The sequence below is a fragment of the Pleurodeles waltl genome, chromosome 4_1, assembly GCF_031143425.1.
Source record: "Pleurodeles waltl isolate 20211129_DDA chromosome 4_1, aPleWal1.hap1.20221129, whole genome shotgun sequence".
Taxonomy (NCBI): domain Eukaryota; kingdom Metazoa; phylum Chordata; class Amphibia; order Caudata; family Salamandridae; genus Pleurodeles; species Pleurodeles waltl.
Window position 1 is genome coordinate 86,993,719 of NC_090442.1, and position 15,659 is coordinate 87,009,377.

The window sequence follows — 15,659 nt, forward strand, 5'->3', positions numbered from 1 at the left end:
ATTTTCCTCTCCTGTTTCTTCTCAAATGTTTTTCCCCTCATTTGTAATGTGTCCTCTCTCCCCTTTCTCTTCATTTGGGGAATGAATGTATTTTTTTTATGTATTGATCTTCAATCCAAGTACTGTACTTATTTTCTAATATGTTCCTTTCACCATCCTTGTGACACCCTACCTGTTGAATTGTCATCCTTGACAAACCACCAGGCTAGCCTGCCACAGGGGGCGAAACAGGTGTTGGCTGTCTGTTCAGTCCTCACTAACAAAACTTACAGGGCTCCCTCAAGCTGAAATAAATGTCACACAGGTTTGTACACCAATTAGATTTGTGCGATCCTTTGCAAATAACAACATTATCTTCTGACTTAAATTCAACACAAATCAGCTCTGTCCTCCAGTCTTTGGTGAACCTTATGTGAATGGGTCAGAGGTCACCCATCCAAAAGAACAGAAGACTATCTTACTTTACCCAGTATACTAGGGTGGCACTGCCTGGGAGCTCAACCCCTGTTCCCTGAAATGCAACGTAGGCACCCCTGCTCCATGGCGCAAGGGTGCCTGAGTTGGCTGTAGGCATTCAAATGGGTGCCAGCGCAGGAGAAAATGACAGGAATGTTTCATATTGCTTAAATATGGTGCATTTCTGCAATGCAGGGCACCAAAGCTAGGTGACCTGCTGCATTGTCCTGCATCAAAAACTAGCAAATATGCCCCTCAAATTCTGGGAGATGAAACTTTGAAGAGGTCATTTGAATTAGTTCACCCATGGAATTCAATGTGTCTGTACCCAATCTGCATCAATTATCACAAGACACAAGTTTACCTTTTCTGGACTCGCACCTGGAAAAATAGTGGCTGAAGAGGGGAATAGGCTGCAGGCAGAGGCACTGCTTGGTCTTGTGCTCCCCCTCCAGCAGCACAGGGGAAGTAGACAAGACTGTCTTTAACTCTGTAGCCAACAAGGCTATTGGCAGATTTCTGTCCATTGCCCCTGCCACCATTGACCAGATCCAACCAGTTGATATTTGATCCCTACTCACAGCAGAGGTTAAATGTCAGTGAATTAGTCCTCAGTCTCAAGGACCAAAGACGTATTTTTACCTGGCATTACCAGGCTTGCAAATTTTATGTCCACTCCTGTAACTATGCCCTGTAGTGGTGATGTAGATGTGTGCAGATACCATCTGGACTCAGAGACTTCAGACCCCTTGTATTCTGGCACCTATGTGGAGTCAGCTTATAGTGATGATCTAGGCACAGAAAACATTCAAGGCTTGTCTTAATAGATAAAAAATGCTCTAGTGTATACTTAAATAGGGTTTCATTCTCTGTTAAGCCTTGGTCATTGCAGTACTCTCCATCACATGGTTTTAAATGTCCAGCTCAATATCTTCCTTACAGCTTCTTTCACTTCATTGTTTCTCAGGCTATATATCAGGGGATTCAAAGCAGGTATCATAACAGTGAGAATCACAGTTACCACTTTGTACTGCCCCTCCAAAGTGTTTGCTTTGGGGAGTATCTCATTTAGGAAAACACTGCCATGGAAAAGAAAAACACAGGTGAAATGGGAGATGCAGGTGGAGGCAGCCCGGCTTCTCCCTGCTGTGTTACCCATCTTCAGGATGGCTCTAATAATGTATGAGTAGGAGACAAATATAACAAGGAGGGAGCCTACAACTATGAAGGAAGCTAATACAGAAAGGACCAATTCATTTATCAAGATGTCAGTACAGGATAGCTTTAAAAGCACTGGATAGTCACAAACAAAGTGATTCATGACATCAGGACCACAAAAAGATAACCGATAAAGTCCACTTGCATGTATCAGCGAGTTTAGAAAGCCACCTATGTATGACCCTGCAACCAAACGCAAAATCATACTATTGTTCATGATGATTGTATATGTCAATGGGTTACATATTGCTACATAGCGGTCATAAGCCATCACTGCCAACATGAAAAATTCTGTGCTGGCAAAGGCACTAAAGAAATAAATTTGAGCCATGCAGCCAGAAAATGTGATTATCCTTTTCTCAGTAAGAAGATCAGCCAGCATCTTGGGAGAGATGGTAGAGGAAAAAAATAAATCCAAACAAGCAAGTTGGGTAAGGAAAAAGTACATGGGTGTGTGGAGCTGGGGGCTGAGCCAGACAATGGCCAGGATGCAGCAGTTTCCCAGCAGAGTGAATGTGTAGACTGATAAAAACAGTACAAAAAATGGAACTTCCAGCTTTGGGTCATTGGTGAATCCCACGAAGAAGAACTTGGTCAAAGTGCTTTCATTTCTGAGCATCATGTCTTGGATCATAAATTTTTCTAAGAGAAGGAAGAGATATAGAAGGTACATCAACTTCCATACAGTTCATTCAGATGTTCACACGTTGAAACCATAGTCTGTTAAAACAAATGTTATGCAGAATAATGAATCTTACTGTTTATGAAAGTCAATGTTTGCAAAGCAAGGAAAAGTGCATATAATAATTCATATGTAGATACTCTGGATTCTCCTGGTAAGATTGACCCTAAGCCATGTGACGTGCTTTTTGTCACATATGTCTTAGCATCACCTTCTCTCTTTGTACTGTTATGAGCCAATTTTTGAGTTACAGAAAAATTAGTCAGTTTAATAAGAAAGACCACCTAATATCACTACAATTCTTCTATTACAACAGCCAGGTCAGGGTGGATGTATCTAGAGAAATTGCAGTGATATGGCATGCGCTATCAAGTAGAACAGTATCACTTTTCAACTGGTTATGATATAGTTTAAGTTTCTCTATATCTGGTTTACGTTTCTCCATATATTTATTATTTCCTCATTTAGTAGCCAGCCGCAGTTCTGTTTATTTAAACATAAAGTTTACTATAGGTACTTGTATGAACAACATACATGTAAACCTAGAAGAAAGTAAGATTTTGACACTACTTATTGCTATACGCGTTCTAACAATACTGCTATTACAGTGTGATATTTATTGTATACTCATAGTTTCTAAATGCCTACATCCCTCCTCTCTATAGAATGAGAACGAGCATGCACTTAAATTAATCCTGTGAAACATTTTTGATTTATCCAGTTTCTGTTGAAATCAGCAACAAGCTCAATACTTGAATACCCTGAATCATTTATTTTCATGCACACAATGATCATTGACAAGTACACGCACAAACTGATTTTCTGGGTACTGGAATACAAGACATAATTCTACTAGCTAGACAATTCTGTCAGAAAACTCATGTTTGCAATGGACTAGGGCTGCGTTGGTCTTGTTCAGCAGCTTTCAACCGATTTACAGCAAAGTCATATTATGCAGCCCTTTGCCAGGCAGGTCTCCCCTTCACAACCCTATTAACCCTCCACCACATGCTCAAAGAATGTGATTCATATGTGTTAAATACCATTCAACAAATGTTTGCCTGCACAAAATTAATTGGAAATTGATTGGCACAGGCAATGTGTTACTCATTTTACTGCAAATATGAGTGAATAGTTTTCACCCAGGCAGAACCGTCCAACTCATGGTAGTTTCCTAAGAATGGGATTTTGTTCATTTTCTTGCTCATGATTCTGTGGATTTCTTGTCTATCTTGTTACTTATTATGGGTCAGTGGTTCGCCCCTATCCTGTTTTTGTGTATGTGCCACTTAAGGAGCATTTTAATCTCATCATATTTTGATTCAATGAGTTCGATGCTTCTCTAGTGCTGTGAATGAAGTTTTTTTTTTGTCCTTTTCTCTCTTTCTCCTTATGTGTCCCCATTCCTCTCTATAGTGAAGAATCAACCTAACCAGCACTGTTTTGCCCCCACAATGCTCCAACTACAATCTGTGGCTAATGGAGTGGCAGGTATCCATCTTTAAATGCATTTTTAACAAATCCAAGATGTCAGATAATAGTCTGTGCATTTGAATGAATGGATATATGGTATTATCAGGATGCTTTTTTTTATGCTTTAAGAAGCAGCATTCCAAGATGGCCACCGATACATGCACACACCATAGCAGTCATTTGGATGGAATTCTATTTACAAAGCAGTAATCAGGGTAATTTCTGTAATTCTGTGTTATTGTTTGACATGAAATAACTGAAAATCCTGTGAGTACATTGGTTCAAATAATAACACAAATAATAACCCAGTAATTTGGCACAGAATTATACAGCAGGGAAAAATGTGAGTGGCTGCTAGCAGCTGCTGTTGCATGTACCAATATTTTATCAGTGCAAAATGCATCCGTTGGTCCATTTTAGATGCAAGGCTGCATTTTGTGTTAAGAAAATAGTGCTAAATGCTAGGTTACATTATTCATGGACATCCACTTAATCTTGCATAATCTTACTGTATTTTAAGTAATTACACTACCACAAATGATGCAAGTTTACATCCACTGCTAATGTAGACCTACATGTCCAGCACCGACCTGCAGCTTAAATCCACCAAAACAGAGTTTGTGGTTTCTGCTGAAAAGAGTAAGCAAGAAGTATTTCAAACCGTGCTCATTGACATGGACAAATTACCTCTTCAAAACCAATGTCTACCCTTTGCCAAGACACTTGGATTTATCCTGGACACCAACCTTACTGACAAGGTACATATGCGAAGAAAACAAAGATGGTCTGACACCAGTTTTCCCCTACTAGTGGAAGTAAAACCATTCCTCTCAGAATGTGGCTAAAGAAATGTTTCATTTTTTTTGTTTATTATTTGTCACTTAAAATATAGTTGTAAAAATATTGTTTTGTGTAATTTAATGTAAGGTAGCTATTATATTACTTTAGGTGTTAGTATATTTGTATATTCATTTTTGATATATAATTTGTAATTTATAATGGTTATTTTCAAAATTAAGTTTCCAATTTATAATCTACTAGTGCATTGTGTTTGAAATTAAATAGGTTGGGAAGTATTTTAACTGATAATTAACTTGAAGTGAATGTTAACTGGTTTCATATTGCAAATTAAACCTTAATTGAAGTATAATTATACATGCTGTTTAATTGTATTTAATGCCCATCAATGCATATGTACATGTTTATGTTTGGTTATTTGTATTGTATTAGAGGCTTGTTGGGTTTTATCGTGGAACAGGTTGTAAAGTAGTTTTATATTACTAATAATGTTATAATAATGCTGAATAAGTAATGTGCAATTGTTTATTAAATATTTGGTTTACTATTTCTTGTGTAAAAGCAATTTTAATTATTGAATTTCTTTTAATCTGACTATATTTAAATTTCTTACATATAAATTTGTTTGTGTTCATGTGACTTCTGTATTATTTTTTATTTATTCAAGCTGTAATACTGTGCCTAACATATTATTTGTCAGCGTGTGGTGTATGGCACTTGCGAATCCTATGTTTAAAGACTATCCTGTAAAAATGACAAAAGGCTTTACTACTTTCTACCTCAGCATGGAAGGCACTGTTGCAATCCTATACTTGAAAACACTCTGCTAGAAAAAACAGACATTTGAGGTGAGCAGACAGTGGTGTTTCAGACTGTTCCATTTAGAGGAGCTACTCTATACCTAAAACTTGAGAACTACCGAGCATTCCCTGTTTTTGGCCTAATTTGTGCAACATTCTAAGGGGGTGATTCTAACTATGCGGGCGGCGGAGGCCGCCCGCCAAAGTTCCCCCAAAAGAATACCGCTACGCGGTCAGAAGACCGCCGCGGTTATTCTCTGTTTCCCGCTGGGCTGGCGGGCGACCGCCAGAAGGCCGCCCGCCAGCCCAGCGGGAAACCCCTTCCCACGAGGAAGCCGGCTCCGAATGGAGCCGGCGGAGTGGGAAGGGTGCGACGGGTGCAGTAGCACCCGTCGCGATTTTCAGTGTCTGCATGGCAGACACTGAAAATCTTTTAGGGGACCTCTTACGGGGGCCCCTGCAGTGCCCATGCCATTGGCATGGGCACTGCAGGGGCCCCCAGGAGCCCCACGACACCCCTCACCGCCATCCTGTTCCTGGCGGTCACAACCGCCAGAAACAGGATGGCGGTGAGGGGGTCGGAATCCCCATGGCGGCGCAGCAAGCTGCACCGCCATGGAGGATTCCTCAGGGCAGCGGAAAACCGGCGGGAGATCGCCGGTTTTCCGTTTCTGACTGCGGCCATACCGCCGCGGTCAGAATGCCCTTGGGAGCACCGCCAGCCTGTTGGCGGTGCTCCCGCGGTCGTTGACCCTGGCGGTCAATGACCTCCAGGGTCAGAATGACCCCCTAAGTCTGAAAGGGTATTGTTTTGACTTGTACTGTTTACTCCCTTATATCTGAACAAAGCTATGCCTCTCTGACCAGTTCTAATAAGAGCAAAACATGTGTCAAGGTTGCTTATATTCATTCCAGGTTGTCATGGATGGCATTTTACCAATCCAAAGCTGTAATACTGTGCCTGGGATAGTACAATGCTTTTGTCATTTTTCAGCTCAGCATGGGTGATACTTGCTAATCATATGCCTGAAGAATTTTCGGTAAAAATCGAAAAAAAGGCTTTGTCACTTTCAAGTTTGGTGTGGATGCACTACGCTAACACCAGGCTTACAAACTCTGCTAGAAAAACAGATATTTGATGTAAACAGATTTGGAATGCCAGTGGTGTTGGAGAGTGTGTTATGTAAAGGAGCTGTTTTTCACCTAAAACAAGTACCCAGAGTTCCCTGCTCTTTTTTGCATAGTTTATGTAACACTCTAAACCTGAAAGTGCGTTGTTTTGACTTATACTGGTTGTTCCCTTGTGTCTGACAAAACTATACCTCTTTCTCTGGCTCTAATAAGAGGGAAACATGTGCCAGGGATGGCATGTATTCATTCAAGCTTGCTTGGATTGTATTTTATCAATCCAGTTCTGTAATACTGTACATGGAGTCAAAAAGGCTTTTGTAATTGTTCAGCTCTGCATATATGGCAGTTGCTAATCCCGTGCTCTCCACTAAAACCTGGAAACTACTCAGGGCTCACCCTTTCATATAAACCACTTAAATCATTGGTGCTTAGCTCTTTCATATGAAAGAGAAAACATGTATGCAAACATGAAGAATAAAGATAGAATCTCTAAGGCAAAATTAAACGTAAGAAAAAAAAGGCTGTTAGATATTTGATGCAAAAAGATATTTAACTCGGTTGCATACAAGACAATTTTGTTTGATAAAAACAGTGCAGTAGGAGAAATGTGTAGAAACATACAGAAGCGTCCTAACTTGAATTACCTTGAAGCAGTACAAAGAATCAACATGCTGCTATAGATATCTCATTTCTGCTGGTCACCATATAGACAAGCAAAAGAAAGAAAAGCAAGTTTTTGTTCCTTAAATTAGATTGTGCATAAATCACTATGATGAGAAATCAGGTAACCCGATACATTTCAAATTAACCACCTTGTTCACAGGTTATATGGGACCACAGAAACCACCAATAAAAACAGTGATGAATGGAATAATTATATATATATATATATATATATATATATATATATATATATATATATATATATATATATATATATATATATATATATATATATATTTAACCTAGTGGTGGTTGCCTCTGGTAAGTTATAGTTAGTACCTCATTACCATATGTATAATGGAAAAGCAATTTTTAATTTGCATATAACATTGGTACCGTGTGATGTATCATCTCAAATCTTTCCAAAAAGAGGTCTCATCCACCTCAGCTCCTTAGGCAAGGGCCGAATCAAAGGGAGTGGGTCGTGTCAAACACATTTTTCCCATTCACTTTTCCTCCTCAAAATCAATACCACAAAAACTACTTAAAACAATTTCAACAGATTTTGCAGAAAGCTAGATCTTGTTCCAGAAAGCATGTGTTTTGTGATTTGATGTAAATCAATTTTTGAGAAATGAAGCCTCAAAATGTATGTATATATCATGTGTGTGAAGGATCCGCAGATCAATCAGATAAAAAGATAAGATCCGATTGGCTGCTATGACATCAACAAAGAAGAAGCTGAAGCCTTTGTAGTAGTTGGGAACTGAGGCCCATATTTATACTTTTTTATGCAAAACTGTGCCGATGCAGTTTTGCGTCAAACATTTTAACGCCGGCTAACGCCATTTCTCGGGCATCAAATTTATACTTTGACACTCGGCAGCGCAAACTATTGGTGTGGGTCATTTTTTTATTTTTACTCCAACTAATGCACCAGGTCGTAAAGAAAAACGACGTTAACGCGGGGAAAATGACTTTTATCTGGTTTACGATGTCACAAACCGGATAAGTGCCTTTTTTTGCCGCAATTGCGTCAAAAAGCAGTGCAATCACAGCAAAATGTGAAAGGAGAGCCAAAATGGATCCCAGAAGTTTGAGAGACCCCAGGAAGATGACAACCAACCATAAACCAGCCAGGAGGACCCACACAAGACCCAGGAGAGGGAAAAGAAGAAAAGTGTTTGTTCAGTGCAGAGGAGCAGGAAATACTGGTGAAAGAGGTGACAGAACACCAGCACCAACTTTTTGTCACCTCTAAAATACCAATTAGTAGGAGAAAGGCAATTTGGCAACACATTGTTGACAAGATAAAGAGTGTGGTAGAAGTACAGAGAACAGTCATCGAGTGCAAGAAACGCTGTCATGACTGCAAGCGCAGGACAAAGGAAAAGATGGCAAGGAACAGGAAGGCAGCACTGCAGACTGGAGGTGGGAGTCCAACACCGCAGGAGGCCCTGGACCACATGGAGTAGATGGTGGCAGCCGTCATCCCTGAGGAGATCGTCATGGGGATTCAAGGACAGGACAACACAGATGCAGGGTAAGTGGCAGGGGGAACTAAAATGCCTATTTGTTAACAGCAAGCAGGGGGGCAACATACCTACTACACAATGCATGTAAGTCATGATAATCAGGGAGTGGAAAGGGCAAAGGGGCACGGCACGGGGCATGGGCTGTGCAGGGGAAACCTGGGGCACAGCACTACACCACACCAACAACCTTTGCATTGGGGTATGCTGCCATGCCAAGGATGTTGGAAAAGCAAAGCCAGTCGAGGAGTGTAGGGTACAATGTAAAACTAGCATGCTGTCACATGACAGCTGGTATTGTTGTTACATGAACTAGGGCTCAATTAACAGTCTCAGGCCATATCCGCAAGTGGAATTTAAAATTGACAACAGTTGCCACTACCACCTCTGCTGTGTGTGCAGGTCAAGTAGTTAATGGCAGTTATGTGCCCATAAATCAAACATACCCAGATTAGGGGGTTCAGGATCACAACGTAATCAATCCCCTGTAATTCCTAACAAAGGGCAAATCCTGTCAAATGCCAATGTCCATAGTTGATACAAACTTCAGCCATTGTCATAAACATTATGACACCAGTAATGTCATACCCATGCTGCACATGTCAGGGTCTACCCTGTGCCTGGGTCACAATACCTGCAATGCCACCATGTAACATCCCAACTGTCATACTGCTAAGACAACAGCATTGAGGGGGAGGACATATGTTTCCAGCAAGTGAAACACACCCGCACAGTCAGAAGAGGAAAAGGAACACTGCTGGGACTATCAGTGCAATCCAATGTAGCACACATTCCCCAACATCAACATTACACTCAACCAATGCTGACACCTGATTTGTGCCATGCCAATGCTATACATAGTAAATGTTAGGTCTCAGCAACATATTGCTTGATGTGAAATATCTGAGACTTGTTCAGTTCAAGATTGTTAAGGGAGATGCAAGTGCCATCAGAACACCCACAGCCAGTGCAAGGCCACAACATGAGAATGGAAGTAGACGGAGGGTTGAGTTGTACAATAAGGTGACAACATACAATTTGGCCAGAACCTACACCTAGAGGATGTGACGCAGACAAGTCCCCAAACTGCCCACACTACATGTGACATGCAGGTGGGGCATAGGCCTGGAAGAATGCTAATCTTAATGACAGGAATAATGAACAGGAACCAAGATCACAATGTGCAACTAATAGGAAGTCAGGCATGTCACATTACAAATGCCACACTAATTGTACACTATCTCATTGCAGAGGATGATGGATCTCCTGGGGATATGCCTGTTCTGGACTTCCCTGATGACCTGGATAATGAGCTGACAAACATCAGCCAGCAGACCCTCCAAGATGTCCTTGGAACCCTCCAGACCCCACCTTTAGGCGCAAGGAGGAGCACAGAAATAGCAGCCATCACAGAGGTCCCACCCACCACCTCAATTGTATGACCTGCCAGCTCCAACCCAGCTGAGGACTCTGACGACAATGGCACCACCTTTGAGAGGACTGTAGTTGGAGTACAGCGGGAGCTGGCCAAGGAGGTGGGGTGGGGATGCAAAATATGGCTGCCAGCCTAGAGGGTGTGCGTTCATGCATGATATCATCTTCAGAACAGGCATCAGCCATGCAAGGGCGAATATCTGTCCTGCAAGAACTTCAATAAAGTGTGGAGGAAATCAGCACAGCAGTAAGGGAGTTGAAACAACACCTCCAACACCAAACCTTTCAACGGGTGCACAAATGCAATATTGACCCCCTCAGGGCTGACCTGGCTGCCTACCACCGTGATGTAGCTGCTATACTTAAGAACCAGCAGCTCCTGCTTGCTTCAGTGCTGCCCTTAATAGCCCCACAGTTTGCAGCTACTGGGATCTCTGATTCCACATCTTCAAACACTGAAGTGTGTGTTGCCCCTTCAAACCCACCACCACCAAGGGTAGAGAGACGACACACACATCAGAAGATGAAGACGTGGAACAGATAACCTTCACCCCTAAGAGCACCCAGTAGCACAAGTCCATGCTAAATGGGCACTTATAACCAAGGCCCTGTGCTTCGGAACATGCCAGTCTTGCAACAGCTGCTCACAAGCACTGTTCTCCAGCCCACTGTGCACCTTGATACTATGCTCTGTGCTTGTCTCTCACTACCTAATTGGCAATTCATGTTCCTCTGCACTGTATGACACTTCACCCCAGCATGTCCAATGACATGTCCTTTTGCACTTGTGTTTTATCACAATAGAAGGCGTCACACTAATGGACTCTCAATCCTGGACTAAGTAAATATTGCACTATAGCACTTTAAAATAAATTGCACTTACACAACCACTTTTTCTCTGTGTAATGTTACACATCAACCATGAGGGAGACTAGTGATGTTTGCCTCATGTCGATGCCCATAGAATGTCAATACAACTGCCTTGAAAGATTGTGGGCTGACAACTATGCACTGGGGTCTGGACTGTACCATCATCTGCCCTTCCTGAGAATGAATTCTGAAGTAGTAGAAAAATTACAGTATAATGCTGTGTTGAACAGAAAATGTCTGATTCAAGGGATGTCTAAGCAGAAAATCAATGACTTCACATTTTTCTTCAAGACAATCTTTAGGTATGTGACTTTTGACTCTAAAATTCCATCACACACACAACATACAGCAGGAATGGATGTGAACGAGTGTACGGACAAATAAGTAACTTGGCAGTACAATGTAAGAAATGATGGGTATGAGTTATGTATACTATACTACATACGATTATACCATCACTCACCATATCAGGGTTCACATGAACATCAGGCTGCAGGCAGACGTACCATAGTGTCCTCGATACCAAATCTGGTCTCAAAGTATGACAGATTGAAAACATAAATCCAAACTTAACAACACATTGGGAGCCATAGTAACCTTGAGTGGTGGGTGCAATGGATGACAGATGCATACAGAAGTAGCTTTGGTGTAGGTGCCAATGTGACAGCTCAGTTGGGATTTGGATGTAGGATGGAACACAAATGCAAATACCAAATGGACACTGTTCACCCATGGCAAGGCCCTGATCCCCAAGCATATGACACATACTGTAAAGGAGTACCTAAATATTTATTTTACTGTAAAAATAGGATGCTAATACTAGAGGAAACACCTTAACTAACCTAACCTATCCTAACTACACATTACCCACAACTGGCCCTAACTACCCTAAGCTAAACTTACTTATCACATTTAACTAAACACTCTAAACATCAACCCGCCCACCCCCTTATATGACGGGACACATGGAGGACAACATATACTAACTTAAACACATAGGGCCTGATTCAGACCCTGGCGGCCGGTGACCGCCAGGGTCACCGGCCACGGGAGCACCGCCGACAGACCGGCGGTGCTCCAAAGGGCATTCTGACCGCGGCGGTTCTGCCGCGGCCAGAAAGGGTAAACCGGCGGTCTCCCGCCGGTTTACCGCTGCCCTTGGAATCCCCCATGGCGGCGCAGCTTGCTGCGCCGCCATGGGGGATTCTGACACCCCCTACCGCCATCCTGTTCCTGGCGGTTCGGCCGCCAGGAACAGGATGGCGGTACGGGGTGCCGCGGGGCCCCTGGGGGCCCCTGCCGTGCCCATGCCAATGGCATGGGCACGGCAGGGGCCCCCGTAAGAGGGCCCTACTGTGTATTTCAGTGTCTGCCTAGCAGACACTGAAATACGCGACGGGTGCAAACTGCACCCGTCGCACATGCCCACTCCGCCGGCTCCATTCGGAGCCGGCTTCCTCGTGGGGAGGGGTTTCCCGCTGGGCTGGCGGGCGGCCTTCTGGCGGTCGCCCGCCAGCCCAGCGGGAAAGCCAGAATGGCCACCGCGGTCTTTCGACCGCTGAGCGGCCATATGGCGGTTCCCTCCAGGCGGGCGGCGACCGTCGCCCGCCGGGGTCAAAATGACCCCCATACTATCTTATCCTAAACAATTATATATTTTTTAGGTTTTTATTTTTTGAATTTTTTTTTAATACACAAAAACCCAAAATCATCCAACATCCACCCACACACAAAAAAACACATGTAAGAATATCATACCCTCTGCCCCCAACCCACTAATATTAACTAAACTAACAGCGTATTCTAACCTAACACTAAGCACCCTAAACCCACTAAATATAAGAACCAGGAAAGACGAGGGAAGGGAGGGAATCATGGCTGAGGGTCTCCAAGTCACAAGTTTGCCCTCTGCAGGGTCTTCTTTATCCCACGCACTCTCCTGTTGATCTGGGATACCTCCTGCTGCAGCCTGTCCAGTCTGTACAACATCCGTTGCATGTCACATTGAATTGATCTAAACTCCACATCGTCAATGACTGCAGCAGGGGTGGTCTGTGTGCCAGTTGTGGAGGGTTGTGCAGTTGCCTGTGCCATGCTTGGAGGGGGAGGTGCAGGGGCTGCTGTCAGTGGTCCAGGAGCGGAGGATGTTGATGGACCTGCAGTGGTGGCTGTCATCCTTACTGCCACTTGGGTCGTAGTGGTGGTGCTGGTGGTGGCGGCTGTTGTGGACACAGATGGGCCCCCTTGGGCAAATGCCCTCCACACCCCTGTGGCTCTCTCATGGCGATAACGCCGTGCCATGTGGCGGAACCCAGACTATACTTCCAGAATGTGGCAGTAACGCATCGCCCTCCTCTGGAACTCGCGGATCTGGTTGGCATCCATATTGGCTGCTGTTAAAAAGATGAATCCAAACATTAGTTACATCATTGTGTGATACAGCTACTGATGATAATCAAAAAAAAATCTAATGTAGCTGAAACAGGCCAAATCACAGTACAGATCACAGATTGTCCCTGAAGAAGTACATGCCAACGCAGCCTACACATGTCCTTTCTAACAGCACAGCAATGCTCAAAAAGATGTGTAAATACTTAAATGCTCTAGGTATCATTGTTCTGACATTAGTCACATAACAAATGCAGCAAGTCCTCCACATGTGACAGGACAACTAATGACTATCTTCTGGATGACAATCAAGGGCCACAAGATCTGTGATTTGTAAATGGAATTGCAAGGATGGTATGCAGTTGCTAATCATGCGTGGGTATCCTAGGTCGGAACAAATTAATTACAGAATTACATGTCTGTGTACTACACTTGGATCCTCACACCTAGGTACACATATCTCATAACCCAAGCCTGTGCCTCAGGGGAGGATGGACAAGCAACACATACTTTCAAACATCAAGGACAGCCAGGAAGCTTTAGACAGCTGTCCATGGGTTTAATCAGTCCACCACAGGTAAGGAGGGTGTCCAACTAGGATAGCCACAAACATTGGACAATCCCATCCATATTTATGTTCCTAATTGTGGACAATTGTCAACATCATTGATACCACCAATACCTGTCCTACAACAAGCACATGGATGCTAGCACCCATCTGGGCATGAGCTGCATGCAAACCTATGACATTGTACTCAAGTGCCACATAAACATAGCACAACATGTGGAGCTAGATGCTGCTAGGAAGTCAAACATACAGTCTAACATGTTCATCAGTGAACAGGGAGGCTCAAGTCTGTAGGTAATATTTTGGCATCCCTACTCTGTGTGATTCAGGGTATGACTTGCTGACTAAATCATGGAAATGTCCCTCTCCAAATATTTAATTACAAGAAATGTAACAACTAATGTCACCCTATTCACATGGTCATGCCTGCAGGGCTGCACTACAATCCCAAGATATGACTCTACGCCAATGATTGTCCAGCTCTAATATGGAAAAATATGTAAAACTTCAGTCAAGTTACATATCAGATCATGTGTCAGCACATCATACCCTGCTATGAGTCCAACACACAGGAGTCAATCACACAACAGCTGCAAACACAACACAGAACTGAAATATCAACACTTACTGGATATGTCTGGGTCCACAAATCAAGCCACTTTTCCAACTATGTAAGGGGCAGGTCCACCTTTAAAGCATGGAAGGGTGAAATGTGCTCAATGTCTGAGCACTGTACAACACTTTGAAGTGAAATTACTGTGTGTAACATTATATCTCAAAGTCCAGCCCCTCATGCATGATGACACTCCAGCATACATACCACTGCAAACATGTATAGACCCTGTAGCTCCAGTGAGTGATACACCCACATATGCACACATGCTGTGGCCGTAACTTTCATGTGGTGACAAATATGATTCCTCAATTGGTTGCAGACTAATTTATAGAGTGTACTCCATTTCATTATTTGTTGTTATGAGAGGCATGCAAAGCCACATTCCTGGTGCACTGGAATACCAGTCACTTAGGTATTGTGGCTTGTGCATCAAGGGACAATCTGTTACTGTGTGATGCTCATGTGGGTTGAGTTAAGCTCATGATTTATTATGCATTCTATGGTCCCTTACATGTGGGCCTGTGTTGTGTGTAGGTTACATTTGCTACATTTACAGCGTACCCTGAGCCACATAAGCCCCCTATGACACCATAATGTCAGGGATCCAGTGCGTTACTTGATGACAATCTGACGCTAAACATGGATTGCCCATTTATGGAAATTAATACAAGAAAGAAACATATGCTGACAGTGTATATTTTGGTCATCCACGACAGAATGCATGGGAACAGGTGTAGACATTGCACCTGAAATGTGTCACTCATTGCCCTGTGTACCCAAATCGGGTACTGGAATTCATAGTCAGCCACATTCATCATCTTACATTAGCCAATTTGGGAGACCAGCGGTTATACAGCAAACGGACACTGTCCCATAATTGAAACATGCTTTAGCAAATGTCTTACTGTGTCAATCATGATGATGTAGGTTTCAATTTGTATGTACCTTAGGAATGGCATCAGTCACAGGAATGCTGGTCTTCTGATCTTAGCACACACCCATGTCTGTGATAGCTTTAATACTGGGAAGT

At 43.0% G+C, this 15,659-nt stretch overlaps 1 protein-coding gene across 1 annotated transcript; it reads right to left on the reverse strand.

Annotated features, from left to right (window-relative positions):
• Positions 1–1,357: 1,357 nt before the first annotated feature.
• On the reverse strand, positions 1,358–2,296 carry LOC138287014 (olfactory receptor 5J3-like). The gene has a single exon (XM_069227376.1). The coding sequence runs from the start codon at positions 2,294–2,296 to the stop codon at positions 1,358–1,360; it is 939 nt and encodes a 312-aa protein (XP_069083477.1).
• Positions 2,297–15,659: the final 13,363 nt, after the last annotated feature.

What these genes read in the sequence shown, in the direction of transcription:
- LOC138287014 (XM_069227376.1), bottom strand. Translation starts at nt 2,296, where the DNA reads ATGATGCTCAGAAATGAAAGCACTTTGACCAAGTTCTTCTTCGTGGGA.